This window comes from Rhinolophus sinicus, linkage group LG01 (genome assembly GCF_036562045.2).
Source record: "Rhinolophus sinicus isolate RSC01 linkage group LG01, ASM3656204v1, whole genome shotgun sequence".
Classification (NCBI taxonomy): Eukaryota; Metazoa; Chordata; class Mammalia; order Chiroptera; family Rhinolophidae; genus Rhinolophus; species Rhinolophus sinicus.
Window position 1 is genome coordinate 2,498,004 of NC_133751.1, and position 17,457 is coordinate 2,515,460.

Sequence of the window (17,457 nt, forward strand, 5' to 3'; positions counted from 1 at the left end):
TGAGCCTTATAGAATTAAGATTTGCAAATATCTTCTCCCATTCTGTTGGGTGTGTTTTCCCTTTCTTGATAATGAACCTTGGTGCACAACGGTTTTTAATTTTGATGGAGTCCAATTTATCTATTCTTTTGTTATGTTTTTGGAATTATATCTAAGAACTCCTTGCCAAACCCGAAGTCATGAAAATTTGTCCCTATTTTCTTCTAAGAGCTCACTGATCCATTTTGAGTTCCCTTTTATACGTGCTGGGAGGTAGGGGGTCCAGCTTCATTCTTTTCTATGTGGATGTCCATTTGTTGGAGAGATGTTCTTTCCCTGTTGACTGGTCTCGCTGGAGGTCAGTTGGCCGTAGACGCCCAGGTTTATTCCTGGACTCGCAGCTCTGTTCCACTGGTCTGTATGTGTGTCCTACGCCTTTGAAGTCAGGGAGTGCAAATCCTCCGTCTTCATTCACTTTCAATATGTTTCTCGTACTTGGAATTCTTTCAGCTTCTTGGATTCAATATTTGATTAGTAATAGCTCCAGAAAGAAAAAAAGGAACTAATTCAAAAAATTCCCCAAAGACACAATTTTGCAGATTGAGAGAGCCCACCCGGTTCCCAGCACAATGGATGGAGAAAGACCCACAGGGCAACATCATCATGAAATGTTAGATCACTTGGGACAAGAAGACCCCACAGAAGCTTCCAGAGGTGTCTGGGGAAACCCAGCTCACGTGGAAAGTCTCGGGAATGAGACAGGCAGCCAACTTCTCCATCTCCACGTGGAGGCTGGGAGATGAGAGAGGAGCCTGAGAATATCCAAGAGGAGAAGGGGTGCCGCCCAGAACCCTTGACGCCGCACACTCCCTCACCAGTGGAGGGGGTGTGGACGTCTACACTGAGGCAAGTGGCCTCCTCGCCCAGGAAAGCACTGGAAGGTGCACCCCGCCTAAATGAGGGAGTGAAACAAGGAAGAAGTCATGGAGGGCACTCCCCAGAAGGACGGGGAAGGGAGATCCCAGGACAACGGCCGGGCAGACAGACTGCAATAGAAAGCTGAGGAGTGATGCCCCAGGCGGGAGGAAACATCATCAGAGGTCTGCGGAGGCGCTGCGACTAAGCGAGGAGTGACGGCTGCTTCATCATAACCGTCTAAAGTGAATATCGATGTACCTCAAATTACTGCAAAACTATTGGGAGGATCGGACAATAGAAGTATATTCACACAGTGGGAAGGGGCACGTGAGCAAGACGAATGTTGTCTTCCACAAAAGGACCTTCCTACATAATATCTACACTTGAAGAACAGCAGCATAGGCACGTTTGGGGAAATACGCCCATTTCTGGGCATGTGGACTCCACTTTGGCCTCTACTGTTCTACCAAAAAAAAAATCCGGCATTCAATCACAAATTATGAGACACAGAACAAGGGGAAAACAACCCACTGTCAAAAGAGATGTGCTGCCCCGGACATCTCTGTGGGGACCCCACGTGACCCTGAGTGCTCTGGCCGAGGCCGCAGGACCAGAGCACAGCGCAATTTCCTTCAGCGCCGGCAGCTAGGACTCCAGGGTGGCTGTGCCAGTGACACAGCCGCTAGCAGCAGCAGGCTCCCACTTCCACAGATACACGATGCCCCTTCCCAAGTTTTGCCTGAGAAATTGGTTTTAATTTATGCCTCTGTGATTATGGGGGCGCAGCACTTCTTCAAGTGCTTGATGGCCTTTGGGGTTTTCCGTATATCCAGTGAATATCCTGTCCTTTTTCTCTTGATAGCCAGTCTTTTTCTTGTTGATGTGCAGGAATCCCCCCTTAATCCTAAGTCAGCTTTTGCTGTTAAAAGAGGGAAAAGGACGTGTCAGGCTGTCACCCGTTGGTGTCCACGGTGTCCTTCACTGAACAGGAGCCCGTCCTCTGGGTCTGGCCAAACCCACCGAAGCTTCGCCCTCTCACCTACGCACGTGGGGTCTTCAAAGGTCGTCCTCACCCCAAGCAACAAAGGCAAGCTCCACATCATCTCCTGTCACCCGATACGGCCTCTGTCCTTACCCCTTCTCTGCACTGCTCTTCTCAAAGCCACCAGGTGCCTCCAGCCACGGCTGCTCCTGGAAACGCAGCTTTCCTGGCTTCTCTGGCTCAATTCAGTCGACCATTTCCTCCAGCCCCTGGCTGTTCTCTGGCACAACCTTCTGGTTTGCAAACTCGGGGCTACACTAATACGGCCAGAGCATAAACCACTAAGGGATTCACAGCTTACTCTGACATGGATGCTGTGTAGAGATCATATCAGAAAAAAACGAGGTGACATACAGCAAAATGTTTTAAAAATATACCTGATTTTATCTACCAGCCATTTCCTAAAACCGTCTAAGCAACTAAAGCCATCAACATCATTAAAAGTTTCCTTTCAAATGCAGTGGGATAAGAGAATTCCTGGTTTGTACTAAAGCCATCATTGGCTTTTACAGGCTGAAGTCTTAGGTTCATTTAAATCATGAGAGAAAAAACAAACCTCTGTGCAAGATAATGCCTTCCACATACTATCTGTATGTAAAATACCTACTAAGTTATTCAGTTAACAACACTAACTAGTCCTCTATAGACTAACGAGGGCAGAGCTGCACAAGACCTTGCTGGGACCCTCTGCAGAGCCAGCCCTGGCCTGGGCCGCATGATGGACAGCCGGCCCAGGGCCCACAGGCCCGCCTCCCAGACCAGCGCGCACTGTGGTAAGTCACGTGTATCTAGACGATACAGTGCTCTAGTTTTGCAAATTTCAGTTAGAAAATAGCACACCCATCCTAGGTCTCAATGAAGGTTTAAGAGGACCAAATTGTAAAAAGGGCAAAAATCGTTTATGCTAAGAATTTCTTCTTAGAGTGTATCCGGCAACGCATGTAGGCCAAACATAATCTACGTTATTAAGGACATCTGCAAAATGCAACAAAATGTGAACACTAAACATTTAATCCAACTATATTTCTTATTTTCAGGATTTGCTGGATCATTACTTATTTACTCATCTCTCTCTAGAGACCAGAATTCCACTAGTCATAAATAGTACTTTTGAACTAGAATAAACCGTATAAACCAATTTCTTCCCTTTTATTAAACAAAGCACTGAAAGCCTGGAGGTGCCGGTCAAGGGCTGGGCCGAGGTCTCACCTGGTTAAAATTCAGGCCCACCCTCTCACCTCTGACCTACAGAGTTGGTGAGAGAACATAGTGACTCACTTTCTATCAAATCAAAGAGAACTTTTCCTGAAACAATACACTTCACAGGTGGGAGCCAAACCTCCAGCAAGATTGACAATTTTAGGTGCACTTTTAAAAAACACTTGAGTCTGCTGACTCACGGTGGCCTCGAAGCATACAGTTGGAGCACAAAGTCCATACACTGGACCACAAAGAAGACACCGCTCTGGACTTGTCCCAGCGCCCCTCTCCAGGGCATCCAGCGACGGCCTCAGTTACATGACCCATGAAAGGCGATGCCTCACTGATGAATCATTTTCTTCTCATTAATGTCAAAGAAATTAGATTTATGATAAAATACAATAAAAAAGCAAATAAAAACATTCCAATTTTTCCCTGGAAAACCAAGGACTAACTGAAGTAATCTACGATTCTTGAAAAACGAATGGCTCTGGAGGCTGCCGTGCAGTGCAATTCTCATTTTTAAAATGTACAGGGGTCACTATGGACCCTAAGTGTCACCAGCAAACACGTCAACAATCCGAATGTTTTACTTGAAACAGAAAAGCAGCTTGTGGTGACATGAGCTTTAGAAAATAAAACATCCATAAGGCTTGTTTCTATTTTTAATTTTTCTGCTTTGATAAACCAATTGCTTCACAAAAATCCCTTTTAAAGACAACAATCCAAGAAAACATATTGTTACAGTATTCACATTTTAAAGATTGTCAGTTCATAGACCAAACAACTAAAACAAAGGAAGATTGCTGAGTAATTTCTGTCACTAACTGCCAGAGATGGGCCTTTCACACCTTCCGAGTATGTGTAGTTTGTCTAAAAGAAAAAAGTGCTCCAACACTTTGTCACACAGGTCAGAGTCGGGTCACCCGACAGGTGACACAGAACAGACTCCCGAAGCCCCAGGGGTGAGATTTGAGCTTTGCTGCTCTGTGGTCTGAACAAGCTGGTGCCACGCTCACTCTCCTTTGCACGTGGAGAGATGCTTACACCTGCTGAGCTACCTGGAACCAAAAGACAGAGCTGGGTGCGTCCTTCAGGGGGCTCGCTGGGCTTGGCAAAGCCGGTGCTGGTGCCGCTACCTGCGGTCAGCTGAGCAGCGTGTGCACCAGCGTGCTGCCCTCGGGGCTCAAAACACATTCAAAAGCATCCTTCATGATCAGGAAAGAACCTAACAAGAACGAAGTCCGATCAGATCTGCTTGGTGACAACGAAAGCACAGTGGGCTGTACTCTACAGATTCTCTCAGATGTCCGAGGGCAGAAAAATGGGTATTCATAAGGTGCAAACTGACAGCAAATGTGCTGGGCGGCGGTTTAGCAACCTTGACAGCTTGCTGCGTCAGGTGGTCGGTCGGGTGGTTACTGGGGAGAGGTTAAAGGAACCTCAGGCTACGTGCACAGGTGTCCTCTCTCTAAATGACCTTTACCCTAGTCTGAATGCAGCAACACCCTGGAACTTAAGGACACCCACTTGGGCTGCAGGGCACACGCCAATGTCACCGGGCACAGAAGGTGGAGTCTCAGGCCAGCTGGGGGGGGGACAACCCCGACATGGCCCTGCACCCAAACTGACACAGATTGTGCGGCCTCAGCTAACCACTGGCTGCTCCAGTGGGCTTGGCTTCTGCTGGGGGAAGGCCTGTGAGGAGCCACGTTCTGAGAATGTTTTCACGAACCTGAAGGGAGGGGAGGGAGGAGAGGACGGGGGGCTGGCTGGCTTCCACAGGTCCTGCTCTGAAGAAATCCAACAGTCTGAAGTAAAGCTAAAATGACCTTTCACACTTGTGTAGACTTAAAATATTAAAAACTTTTATAAATAAGGAATTCAATAGCTGCTTAAGAATGTTCTTCTCTCCCTAAAAGAGTTGATAGTCAAGTTTTTCTTTTTAAAGCTGAAATGTTTTAAAAGAAATGTCTATTATTTCTTGCTGTCTTCTAGGTTATCTAAGAAGGACTTTCCTAGGATTAACTTTAATTAATAAATTTTGAAGGAGAAGTCAGTCCCAGAAAAAATTCTGCACTAGCTCAAAATATCCCTCAAAGTAACCTGGGTCCAGAACTCATTACTATTGTTGAATCGCAAGAACTGGTGACCTTCCCAACCATGAAACCATCCGTTAGAGACACGCCGAGCGTCGGGCACCCCAGTTAAGATTATATAAAGCCCTTCTCTACGAAACAAGGTGCCCCGTTTCCTCAGAGAAAAAGCCTCACCCACAAGTGAACAGATGAAAACCAACCAACCCAAGCAAACAAAACCAGTCTGCGTTTTTGGTTCCTCTTGTCACCAGGAAATGGGACTCCTAACACTATTCCGAATCCCATGGGAGCGAGTCAGGGGCGGGCTCGGGGAATTCCAGAGCAACGTGTACGGGGAGAAAGCGTGGACCCCGGGACTGAGCCACGCGTGTACCCCACACGAGAATCCGTGTCACTCCATCAGCACCATCCCACGCGTTTGTCACTTCACGGATAACTGTCAATTATGTGACGAAGTGAATGTTCGTTATATCCTAGCTCTGAGCCAGTGGGATAGAGAACATTTTATATTAGTTTATAATAAACATTCTATGCATAACATGGCTGACTAAAAAATTCTAAAACAATACACAGCTGACATGGTATAGTCACCATCGAACTGTAGTCAAATTTAAATTAGACTGAAATATGTATGGTAAGAGCTTTTAACTGATTACTGGCTACCATTTCACTTAACTTACCTAAGTTCTATGTAGCAAATATCTTTAGATACATGTTTAGATCAAGTGTAAAATGCAATCTGAGCATTTACTTAGAAACCAAAATTTGAAGATATCAAAATTTCATTAAATAGTTGTTTCTTTTATAGTAGTAAATGCAAAGTACTACCCTAGCTGACTTAGGGCAAGTTCATTAAATTTGGTCAATTCAGAACACTCCAAATGGAAATAGTAAGCATGTAGGGTTTCTTCTCTAGAAATTTCATCCTCAATATAGTCATAGTCCAATTCATAACGAATTTATAAAAATAGCTTTTTATCCAATAATTCCAGCAAGGTAAAAATAGGAGTTTCTTTTTATAGATAGCAAACGAAACAGGCTCACTGAATAGGAGAGAACTTGAACGTGTTTAGATTGCTGTGCATTTGCCACGAAGTCACTCCGTTTGTTGTCGTGCTGTCATCCACCTCGCACCGGCAGCAGCTTCTTTCAAATCCATGGGCTACACAAACAGATCAGCCCACTGAGACCTGCTTTAACCACGGAACTCAATGAAAACTGCATAATTTTTTAGAAAATGGCAACACTATTCCTTCAGCTAATGAGGGGCTCACGGGGGTGTTTGTCATTCATCACATTTTTAGCGTTAAACCTTTAAAGAATTTCCTTGAAGCCCCCCGCCCCCCGCACACGCACGCACACACACAACGTGAGAGAACTCGCCGCTCCGCACAGACGCTCCCAAAGCTCACCGTGAAATACAAAAGTGCACGCTTCTATATCTACATATAAAACAGGGTAGAAACAAAACCGTGTAAAACGTTTGCTGTGCAAACTGTCGAAAGCCAGGCCCGCCGCTGGGTCCTGGCCGCCGGTCCTACTGCAGGGAGTCGCTGTTCTCCAGGACCAGCCCGCTGATGTGGGCGGGGGTGAGCGCGGCCCCGCCGGCCCCCGGGCTGTCGACCGACTCGTCCTCGCTCTGCTCCGCCATCATGACGTGCTGCACCGCCAGGGTGGCCCCGTCCGAGGACAGGGACTGGAGGCTGTCCACATTCATGCTCACAGGCGTGCTGATGGTCACCACGGCGCCTGCGGCAGAGTGGGGTGGTCACGAATCAGAGGCGCTCGTGTGGGAAGATGCCTTGTCCCCTAGCTGAGTGCTGTTTGCTCATCTGACCTCATGTTAAGACCCCGTGTGGCTCTGGGATGTGGCCTCTGCCCTTGGAAACCAAGTGCCACAAAGGGAACAAGAGAGACCAGAGAAGGCGGGAGAAAGGCCAAGATGGACGTAACTGGGGAAGCAAAGCAGAGGGAACACAATCGGAGCAGGGAAGACCAATCTGAAAGGGGAAACAAGAAAGCTGGGATGTGCCAAGCCCTGTCCATCTTGGGAACTGGAGGTGGCATGTGTTCACCTGTAAAAATCTCCAGATGTATTAACCAGTGGTGAAAGCAAGAGGAGACACCATTACAGGCTATGTTCATGTCTGGGGAAAAGGCTCACTCATGTCTGTGCACAGAATACCACATCACATGCGCGCTGGGGGCGTGGACAGGACACGGCGATAAGGGTCGTTCGTCTCGAGAAGAACAGATGTCGGGATGAAGGAAAGCTCTGTTTCCACTGCATATTCTTATTTGCACTTCTTCCCTAATAGATACATACTGCCTTTTCCAAAGGAGGTGGAAGGGAGGAGAGCGAGACAGAGAGAGAGAAATAATACCATTCTAGTTATTGGATGAAAAGAGAAAACAAAAAATGGTTTGAATATGAATGTAGGATCACTACATATCAAAACCCACACGATGAAGCCAGAGCTTTAAACGCACAGGCCACGACTCGAGGGATTAGGTGGAAACAAAATAAGCATGATTCATGGCCCACTGTGACGGGCCCATCCCAAGCCCCGGGCCAGCACGGCTGGGGAAGGACTGAGCACAGTGTCCAGGGCTGAGAGCCACACTGGACACAGCCAGTGCACGGGCCCAGGGGGCGCTCTCAAGGTCTTGCTCGATTGTGGGGGGCAAAGAGCCTGGAACACGGCACTGCTGGGCTCAGAGAACAAGAAGGAATCCCAAAGGCCCAAGAGGATCAGACTGTCCTGACGGACTGAGCCCCAGAGCCGCGCTCAGGAAGACCTGTGGTCGTTCCCAGTCCCTGGCCCCAGCCAGAGATCCCCGGGCACAGCAACGGGCAGAGAACAGTCCAGAATGAGGAGAAAACGCATCAGTGGGAACCGACCAGAACTGACGGGACAGAATCAACAGATGGGCCCCAAGGAGGTATTGCGACTGTTCTCTCTGTGCTCGGCACTTAAGGAGACCCATGAGAGACATCCAAGACTCACGTGGAACTCCTAGAGACAAAAGCTACATGTGTAACGTGAGAAGCCCGCCGCGGGGGCTGGAGAAGATTCAACACAGCACAAGAAAGAGACTGAAGCCGACGGGTGGGGATAGGAACGATCCGCGGAGAAACAGAAAAGAATCCAAACCTGAAAGAGCGTCTGTAACTGTGTCACTTTTAACCACCTACCATGCAGGCAGTAGGGATCCTGAAGGGGTGGGGCGGGGGGGGGAAGACAAAATATATTTGAAGAAATAACAGCCCAAACTTTCCTAACTTAGTGACAGCGCGCTGCTGAGTGAAAAAAGATGGAGAATGAAAAAGTGAGAACGAGATGGTAGCACCGTTGGTATACGTTTAAAAATACATGCACACAAACCAGAAAGATGCACCTTAAACATGTCGGAGGGGTGGCCTGTGACTGGGGAGAGAGGGACGGGTCAAAGCGGATAAGCAAAAGTGAGACACAGGCTGAAGGGACTAAAAGGGAAAGACGCAAAGGGCCAGGTGTGAAAATGCGACAATGCCACACTCTGCCCCGAGTGCGAGGGAAGAGAAAGGTGGGAAGGAGCCAGGACAGGGCAGTCGCCGCTGGGTCTTGGGTGTGGATTGTGTCTCATGCTGAGTGTTGTCTGGTCCCTAGCACTGGCGCCCCTTCCACACTGGCACCCAGAATGACACGTCCACAGCTAAGGCCTTTCTCACGCCTCAGATGCAAAACCAGGCAACTGCACACACTTCACGTTCCCTACACTCCCAGACGCAGTGGTCAATTGCGGCCTTTCGTGCCGAAGTCTCATCACCACCCTGTAGTGTTACCGCGCGCACCCTGGGCCAGCCCGTACCTTCCGACATGGCAAGGTCACCGGACGTTGGCTGTGCAGCTCCTGATGCGATGGAGTCGGGCCAAAACCTCTGAACTGGCCTGTTCTGAGCAGTTTTCTTCTTTGTTTTTGGAGTTTCAGAACAACTTGAATCCAACATGGGCTGAAGAATCCGTCTTCTAGCGTTGATGAACCTACACATCGGGGCCAACAAAGGAACAGCTGTCAGCACAGCGGCCTCTGGGAAGGCCTGTGCAGGAGCAACAAGGGCCTCTAGGGAACGAGCTGCTTTAGGACCGCCCGAGCCGGTCGGAAAAGCTCCGACGCCAGCCCAGCAGACACTGACGCCAGGCACACGTCCATTAGCCACGTGTCCAGCGGGTTTTAAAACCGCTCACTGGTCTAAGACCACCTCCTCCTTCCCATCACCCCTTCTCCACTTTGATTTAGTCCACCTTTGTGAAGGTGATAGTCATCATGCAGTGTGGACACTGTCAGGTGTGCCTGTGACATCACTTTCTCTCAGGGAGACACAGGTTACAACGGCACCACCCGTCCCACGTGGCCTCGCTGTGCGTCCCTGAGGACAAGGCCCGACCTTGGAGCATGCAGTCGCTGGCTCCATCCTGACCACTGAGCGTGGACTCAGGCAGGAGTCCCTCTTTTCCAAAGACTATTCTGAGTGGGGAGCTACTTCTTAGATGGGGAAGTCACGAGTCACCCAACTGCCCTAGACATGCAGCTAGCACCGGGATAAAATCAAATGGATTTCTGCTGCTCTTTGAGACTGAGGGCCACATAGCCGCAAAAGCGCTCGAGCAGCAAGCAAGGCAGAATGTGCTTTCACAGAAACAGATCCGGCAGTAAGTTTTAAAGATGGGGAGAAAGACTGCTTTCCTTAATTCCCAGCCCTCCCAGGACCCTGGCTGTTGCCTCCCACTGTGGGAAAGCAGGAGAGCGAGGCAGTGATTCGCCCGCAGTGTCTGGAGGGCCCAGAAAACGGCTCCTGTGCCCATCCGTCTATACCCCATGACCTGTGGTGGCAGGAGAGCCACAGCTGTCCCGCAGAGCTGACTCACATCAGCCTGACCCAGGACAGAAAACCACACCCACCAAGCCTGGGGAGCTGTTCTGTCGTTTGGTCTCAGGATTCCGAGGGACAGACAGAGAGAACCAACCTCTTGCTAGTCTCTTGTGCTAACCCACTGAAAGCTGAGCTCGGGATGGCCGGGCAGCACGTCCTGCGTGGAGCAGAGGTCAAATCTGTCTGTCAGGGCGTGGCAGCTTCTCTTTTGAGGCCCACATGCAAAACGACAGACTAGAAGTAGACTGACTCTAAGACTGCTTCACGTTAAAATCTGAAGACTCGAGAACATGTAAAACTGCATGTGGACACATCTGATAACAATGACAGCCGCCCCAGAGCCTCACTCAGAGTGCATCTTCGGTCCCTGTGGCACAAGCACGACCTGAACCAGGAGACCTCACGACAGCCCGCAGCGCCCCTGGCTCCAGCGGCATCTTGGACAGAAGCCCGCTGTTGCTGCCTCACCCTTCTGCAAAGCTGCTACGAGGCAGAGGCATAAGCTAACGAGGGCTGTGCTCAGCCTCAGTCCCAGATATAACTTTTGCGAATATAAGAGTAAAGAAAAAGTCACAAAGAGTAAAAGTAGCTACAAATAGTAATTAAAAGATTTTGGAAATTTTAGAATTTATGAAAGTCATGTTATTAAACTGTTAGTAATTTTAAAAGGTAAAAGTTGATGTTAAACCTTCTAGATAAGACAATCCTGTGACCAACACAGAGTAGCAAGTCAGGGAACATGAGGAAGTCAATAAACAAAGAAAAGTCAGCTGAGGGCTGAATGGTGACAGAAGCATCAGGAGACCAAAGAAGTAACTGTCAGCATTCACCCTCCAATCAATCAATCAACCAATCAATCACTGTCATGACTAAACCAAAACACAAGTGTCAACACAAGAGCACATGAGAGAACTACTGGGACACACTAGGATGTCACAACAGCACAGCAGCAATAACGTGCAACTGAGGTTTCTGTTAACAGTTTACTTAAAAAGATTTATCAAGTATATGGTGATGGAAGGAGAACTGACTCTGGGTGGTGAACACACAATGAGATTTATAGATGATGTAATACAGAATTGTACACCTGAAATCTATGTAATTTTACTAACAATTGTCACCCCAATAAATTAAAAAAAAAAAAAAAAAGAGAGAGAGAGCGATTTAGCAGGAAATAATTCAAATAGCATGGTCTATTGTTGCTCCCCAAACCAAAACTGACGGCTCAGAGGCAGGACAATGCAACTAGTCAGCACAGTGCCACACGTGCCTCCTGTGTGTGTATCTGCATAACTCGGGGGGCTTATCAGTTATATGGGGACTTCCCTGACCTTCCATTTTAAATTGTACCAGTTAAAATAAGATAACCATGTTCACAAGTGGTAGAATTCGTGCTTTCTTTTCTTTCACACGTGCCAATTTTATTAAGCTAAAATCATTTCCTACGCCTGAATCATAAGTAAATAAAAATGAAAGTCATGGCTAGAGACAAAATTAAGTGCTGAGGGGAAAAGCCGTGGTCAGGGCCCAGGCGTCCTCAGTCAGGTGTGCCACAGATCTAGGCCAGGAGGTTTCCTTAATAAAGGAACACTGTCCTGGGAGGCTCCCTCTCAGCACCCTGGCCGCGGGGAAGGCCACACATGGGCGGCTGAGGGTTGTCACCCCCAATCATAGCTGACGAAGGGTTTGAAAGGTGGGAGGCTGCCGAGGGGCCACCAGAGGTCAGGACTGCTCATCTCGGCCATCCAGCGCCCTTCTAGAGAAGCTCAGCCACGAACACATCCCATTTCTGACTGACCGTGGGGGCCTGGGGTTAGTAAGGCAACAGAGAAACACATTTCTAATCAGGCACGTAGGACGGACGCAGGCAAGAAGCCCACAGGGAGGTGCTGGTCATTCAACATGCAAGTTCAAAGTGTGTGCTGGTTTATTCTTAAGTGGCTTGCCACGGATTCCAGCACTCTGACCAGTCTTGCTGGGTGAAAGAACTCGTTCGTCTATGTGCAACCAAATGTCACTATTTCCACGTGTTCTGTGAAGTGGACCAGCACAGTTCTAGAAAGCGAGCACGTCTTACCAGTTGTTCACTTGGAGTAGTGTCAAATTTGTCTGAGCAGCAATCTGTTTTTTCTCATCTTCTGTTGGGTAGGGATGCTAAAAATAAAAAGCGTCACCGTGAACTTCAGCTTTTAAAGAGGAACCGAGATTATCAGATAAAACAGGCATATAGTAATCATTTGTAAATAACTGACAAGTATCCAGGCTGCTTTTGGTGAAAACCTAACTTTAGTCTTGTGACTTTTTAGAAATGCCCCAAACAACATGAAGTCTTTCTCCTGGCTGCCCGAGACCTCCCGGGAGGTGCGGCAGCAGCTGGGGAAAGCACAGGCAGTGTGGTCAGAGTCAGGCTCTGATGGGGACAATGGCCCAGCACGGCCACTGGGCTGTCACGTCCGGGCACTGTCCGGGCACCTGAGATGGTCCAGGGTTTCTGTGTCTATTTACTGACGCATAACTCATGAACCATAAACTGCATCCATTTAAAGTGGACAAATGGTTGAGTCTGACCCACGAAACCTCTGCCCCAGCGAGGCCCGCCCTGCACATTCTACAGTAATGCCCTGATTCCTCACGAGCATGCTCTGAGACAGACACTGTCGTCACCTCAGTTTTACCGATGAGGAAACTGAGGCACGGAGTTTATAAGCTCCCCCGACCTTACAGCTGGTTAAACAGGGGTGGCAGGAAAGGGGCCAGGCAGGCTGCTCCAGGCCCGTCACTTGGGGTGACATGTCTCTATCATGGGTACCTCGAGAAGAAATGGACACTGGGATGGACTCGTGTCCTCTACAGCTTTCAGGGACAGTCTCTGCTAGGCTAACAGAGGCCTGGGGTCGGGCTGGGGGGGCGTCTGTTATATCCCTCTTCCTTTTACATACGATTAAAACATTTCACTGTAAAAAACAGAATTAAACCAGAAGTAAATCTCAGAATTCACAGAAGTACCGAAGGAAACTAATTTCTGTCTATAGTAATAATTTCTCCACAGCTGATTACTGCCCCCATGTAGAAACCAGCAAGACATTCACTCTAAAATCTACATGCACCAACGTCTCTTATGTCGGACCAACCCGAACCCCAGAGCGTGAGGAAGCAAAGTCAGGTGTGGGGTTATCTGGCCTTTACCTGACGAGACCACTCAGGACACTGGCAGTCACTGCCTGTGACAGTGATCAGGAACAGTGTCAGGCTGATCGCAGGGGCTTCTGTATCTTTGAACCCGCTGGCAGTAACTCAGCTGATTCCACACGCGAGCATATGGCCCCGAAGTACAGGTTTTGGAAACAGAAACATGCCATTGCCCTTTAAAAAGCTCATGAAATAAAGAGGGGGCAGGAAACCTAAGTACACAAATGGGAAAACAAACAGAAAAACCCAAAATGCTGCCCTCGAGTATCAGGAAAGCTACAAGGAGAGGATAGTATTTCAGAGAAATGAGGGCACGAGGAGACAGAAAATGCTTCTCAGGAGGAAAAGTGGTATTTTAACCGAGACTACTAGCAGGGTTACTGTTTTAGACATTATTAACACGTTAAAGGAAACGTAACGGGAAACGACCCAATCCCCCCACTGACTGGTGCATGTTCCAGTCACTACATTACAGGTTTATTTACGGCTGGTAACAATCACAACATATTTCAAAGCACGTCTGCCCTACTACTCACTTCCTTCCATCTACCTGAGGCTTCTGATGCTCACAGCCCCGTTTACCTTGTTAACTAGTTGTATGATATTCCATCCGATTGATACGTTCTAATCCACACACCAACTAGTTTCTCGTTAGTAAATGAACACCACTGTACCATTTTATTCATCAAATCTTTCACTGTCTGGAGAATCTTTTCAGGACAAATTTCTAGACGCGGCCACAGTTCCCTGTCCAGACATATTACCAGCCCTGCTGGCGGGAGCAGCTCCGTGGACGACAGACAGCAGAGGAGGGAGAAGCTCGGGGCTCCTTCAGGGTCACCCCCTCAGGACTGCTCAGTGACATCACCTGCCAACTCAAAGCTGGGAGCCAGTCTCCCGGGTCCCTACTCCTCAGAGGAGCCCAATGCCAACCAGAGGCCGGGGGGCAAGCAACAGTGACAAGGGCCAAACCCAGAGGGAGGCGAGACGGCTGAGCCAGGGTGCTGGGGCTCACACTCAGGGTGAGGATGGACACAGGCACCAAGGGACCAATACAAGCTTTGGACGCAGATGGCGGGCACCAAGAAAGGGTGAGGGCAGAGGAAGGGCCTGGGGAGACGGGCCCCCTCCCGACACCTCAGCCGACAGCCTCAGCACCGGGATGGAGACAAGAATGGGCCTGGAGAGGACGCGGCCAGTAGCCAAAGGCATGAGCAGATAACGAGGGCAGGGAGGAGAGGGGCAGACGGGGGACAAGCGAGCCCCGCGCTCAGGGACAGCCCGGGGGCAGGGCTGCTGAAGGAGCAGGCGGCCGCACGCACGCAGAGAAAACCTCAGGGAGCGCTGGCTGGACAGCTGGTTCTCATGAACCGCGCACGGGGCAGCCGCCTGCTAGACTCCTTTCCTGTGTCCCCCGGACCTCAGGAATGGCCTCGGCACCTGCGCCCCGGCAGGCTCTTCCCACGGCCCCGACACGCCTGCCACGCAGAAGTCCCTGTCCTCGCCCGCTGCTCACCGCCGCCCTGGTCAGCCCTGACCCTGGCCGCCAGGCTGAATGGCACTGCCAGAAGCCACTCTGGGTCACACACTTCCCCTGAAGTTAGTAGCCTGAGGTCTGAGGGACTCAACTTGGTAATGAGCTCATCTGTCCCGTTAACTCCATCAGCAAGTGTGTGCTTCCCAAGACAGGGCGTCTTCGCGGAGAGGACGGCCCGGACCCCGCTGAGGAAGTGAGGTGCTGACAGACGGGGTGTGACGGCGCCGCTGCTGGCCAGCGCCATCTCAAGGTCAGCAGGCCGTCTGCAGCCCTGGCCACGCCCAGCTGCCCCGCTCTCCCTCCGACCTTAGCACAGCGTCCTTAAAAATCCAACATAGGAAATAGCGCTCTTTTCTGAGGTTTTGCCCAAAAGCCTCGTCTTCCCCCTTCCCCCTGACCTCCCTCACCAGTCACCCCACGGGAGCCTCCCCCACGTACACGCAGACAGTTCACGCAAGCTGAACGAGTCCCTTTTCACCAGGAGCCTCCTCATTTAAGTTTCTTGAAGTGACGTCCTCATTTTTTGGTAACCCTCCCCTCTGTCCCACGCTGAACCCACTAGGGACAGTTAAAAAATACAGATACTTCAAACCAGGCCTCCTGGCCCAGACAGTCAGGTCCCGGGGGGCCTGGGTACCCGCGCAGCCGCCCTTACCCCAATGTGCTGGAACAGCCAGGACCGCATCACGCTGGTGGCGTGCTTCGGCAGGACCCCCCTCTTATTCTTCGAGGAGCCATCATCTTGATGCAAGATGCTCAGGTCTTGGTTTAACTGTAACTGAAGCTTTGAAACAATTGAAAACTCATGTTAGAAAGCACAGAAAATTATGATGCATCCTAGCAGTCACGCCCTCAGATGGAGCAAACCACCATGGACCGCAGGGATAAACGGCTGGTTTCCAGCAGAGCCACACACACTGCTGCGCTGTCAGGGCTAGTGCCTGGGCTACGGGTCCTTCCGCTCTGTAACCACTTCCTCTAGTGTCTCAGCTATGCAGGGCCCTCTCCCGGTGGGCAGATGCGATGGACGCCAAGAGGGCCTGAGGCGTCCTGGGGCACCCTGAGGGCCTGAGGCGTCCTGGGGCACCCTGAGGGCCTGAGGCGTCCTGGGGCACCCTGAGGTGCGCACCCTCACACGGGGGAGCCCCGCGCCCTCTCCCTCCACCTGTGCTCATCTCGCGTCTCGCTTCCTCTAGAAATGGACGTGATAAAATCCGAGCTCCTAGCCTACAAGCGATTTCAGGCAGCTCCTGAGAACGTCTTCAATATGAATAAGGGTTGTAAGAAATAAGACTGCTGGGGAAAGGGGAGGGAGAGATCAACGAAATCTCATTCCCCTGGTTACTTCTCGTTTTCTCAAATAAATGTTTTTAAGTGGGTTTGTCCTACAAGTATAATTAAAGATGCTTCTGTAGAAATGCCATAGGAAGAGAGTCCAAACCCTGCCACTTCGGACACACGCTACTGGGTCAGCACGTGCCCCACAATGGCAGGGACTGGTCCTGGGGGCAGGCCGGACGGCATGGGAGCCAGTCCATGCCTGCCCCCACCGCCCCCCCACCGCCCTCCCACCAGCCCCCACACTGCCCAGTTCACCCGTGATGCCAACCACCAGAGTGACAACAGGCGGCGGCGTCATCACCACCTTGCTTGATAAAACCAACCCTGAGGCTTCTGACCCAACAACATAGCAGTTCTCACTGGTAAGCTACTCACCCTAATTACGGAAGCACGAGAACCCAAACTTTGGCCAAAAAGGAGGGAAAAAAGCCCAGAGCTGCCCACATAGCTATGACAGGATTGTTATTGTCACGGACAGGCGTTACAGCTTTGTAAGAACACCCAGCCCTGCCACTCTGGAAGCAGTAACAACAGGGAGGACAGGCCAGGTGACCAGCGCAGAGGCAGCTCACCAGCCCAGGAAGCAAGGGCGTCATGCTCACCAGCCTGCCGAAGGGCTGGTGTTCTACTGACATAATCCAAACTCGGTCTGTTTGTAATTGAAACCAGTAAGCTTTGTGAGAAAACTCAGATAAGTAGGAAACTTCCATCTCCAACAACAGGACGAGTGAAGCTCTAATGGTGAGTAAGGCATCTGATGAGAATGTTTCCCTCTCACAACAGCTCACTTTACTCCTGGGTAGCCCTGCAAATGGGGCCCTGCTTTATGTTCTCAGCGACTATAGATGAGAAGCTACGGGGACAGGAAGGCGGCTGGGGACCCAGGGACAGCGCAGGGGCCTAGCCCCACCCCCACTGCTGTGTCCGAGGCCCGTGTGTGCCCAGGTGACCTCTGCCCCCCCCTCCCATTGGCAGCCACTGCCCCGCCCCAGCGAGACTTTGTCCAGTGAAACTTTTTCTGAAGTTAAAAGTAGAAATCCTGGCTTCACACGCCAGCCTGCTCATGTCTGATCTGCTGTCTGAAGCAGGAAAACGCCCCCGTCCCCAAGGGGGGTCCCAAAGTTGCTCATAGGGTACAGAGAACACCTGTGCAGACCAAAGACAAGCAGCTGCCAGACAGAAGGAATTGATGCGTTCAAATAAGAACGGACAACAGAAACACTGTCACTGACTTAAA

General features: G+C 50.2%; 1 protein-coding gene across 7 annotated transcripts in view; it reads right to left on the reverse strand.

The window, feature by feature from the left end:
- Positions 1 to 3,786: 3,786 nt before the first annotated feature.
- Positions 3,787 to 17,457, reverse strand: part of PKNOX1 (PBX/knotted 1 homeobox 1) — a 50,096-nt gene continuing 36,425 nt past the window's right edge. For all 7 annotated transcript variants that reach the window (XM_074324793.1, XM_019745675.2, XM_019745678.2 and 4 more), the window contains 4 exons: positions 15,535 to 15,663; positions 12,231 to 12,307; positions 9,091 to 9,263; positions 3,787 to 6,987 (listed from right to left, as the gene is read on the reverse strand). In XM_074324793.1, coding sequence (XP_074180894.1) covers positions 6,776 to 6,987; positions 9,091 to 9,263; positions 12,231 to 12,307; positions 15,535 to 15,663 — 591 coding nt within the window. In that variant the 3' untranslated portion in view covers positions 3,787 to 6,775. The remainder of the gene's footprint in view (positions 6,988 to 9,090; positions 9,264 to 12,230; positions 12,308 to 15,534; positions 15,664 to 17,457) is intronic.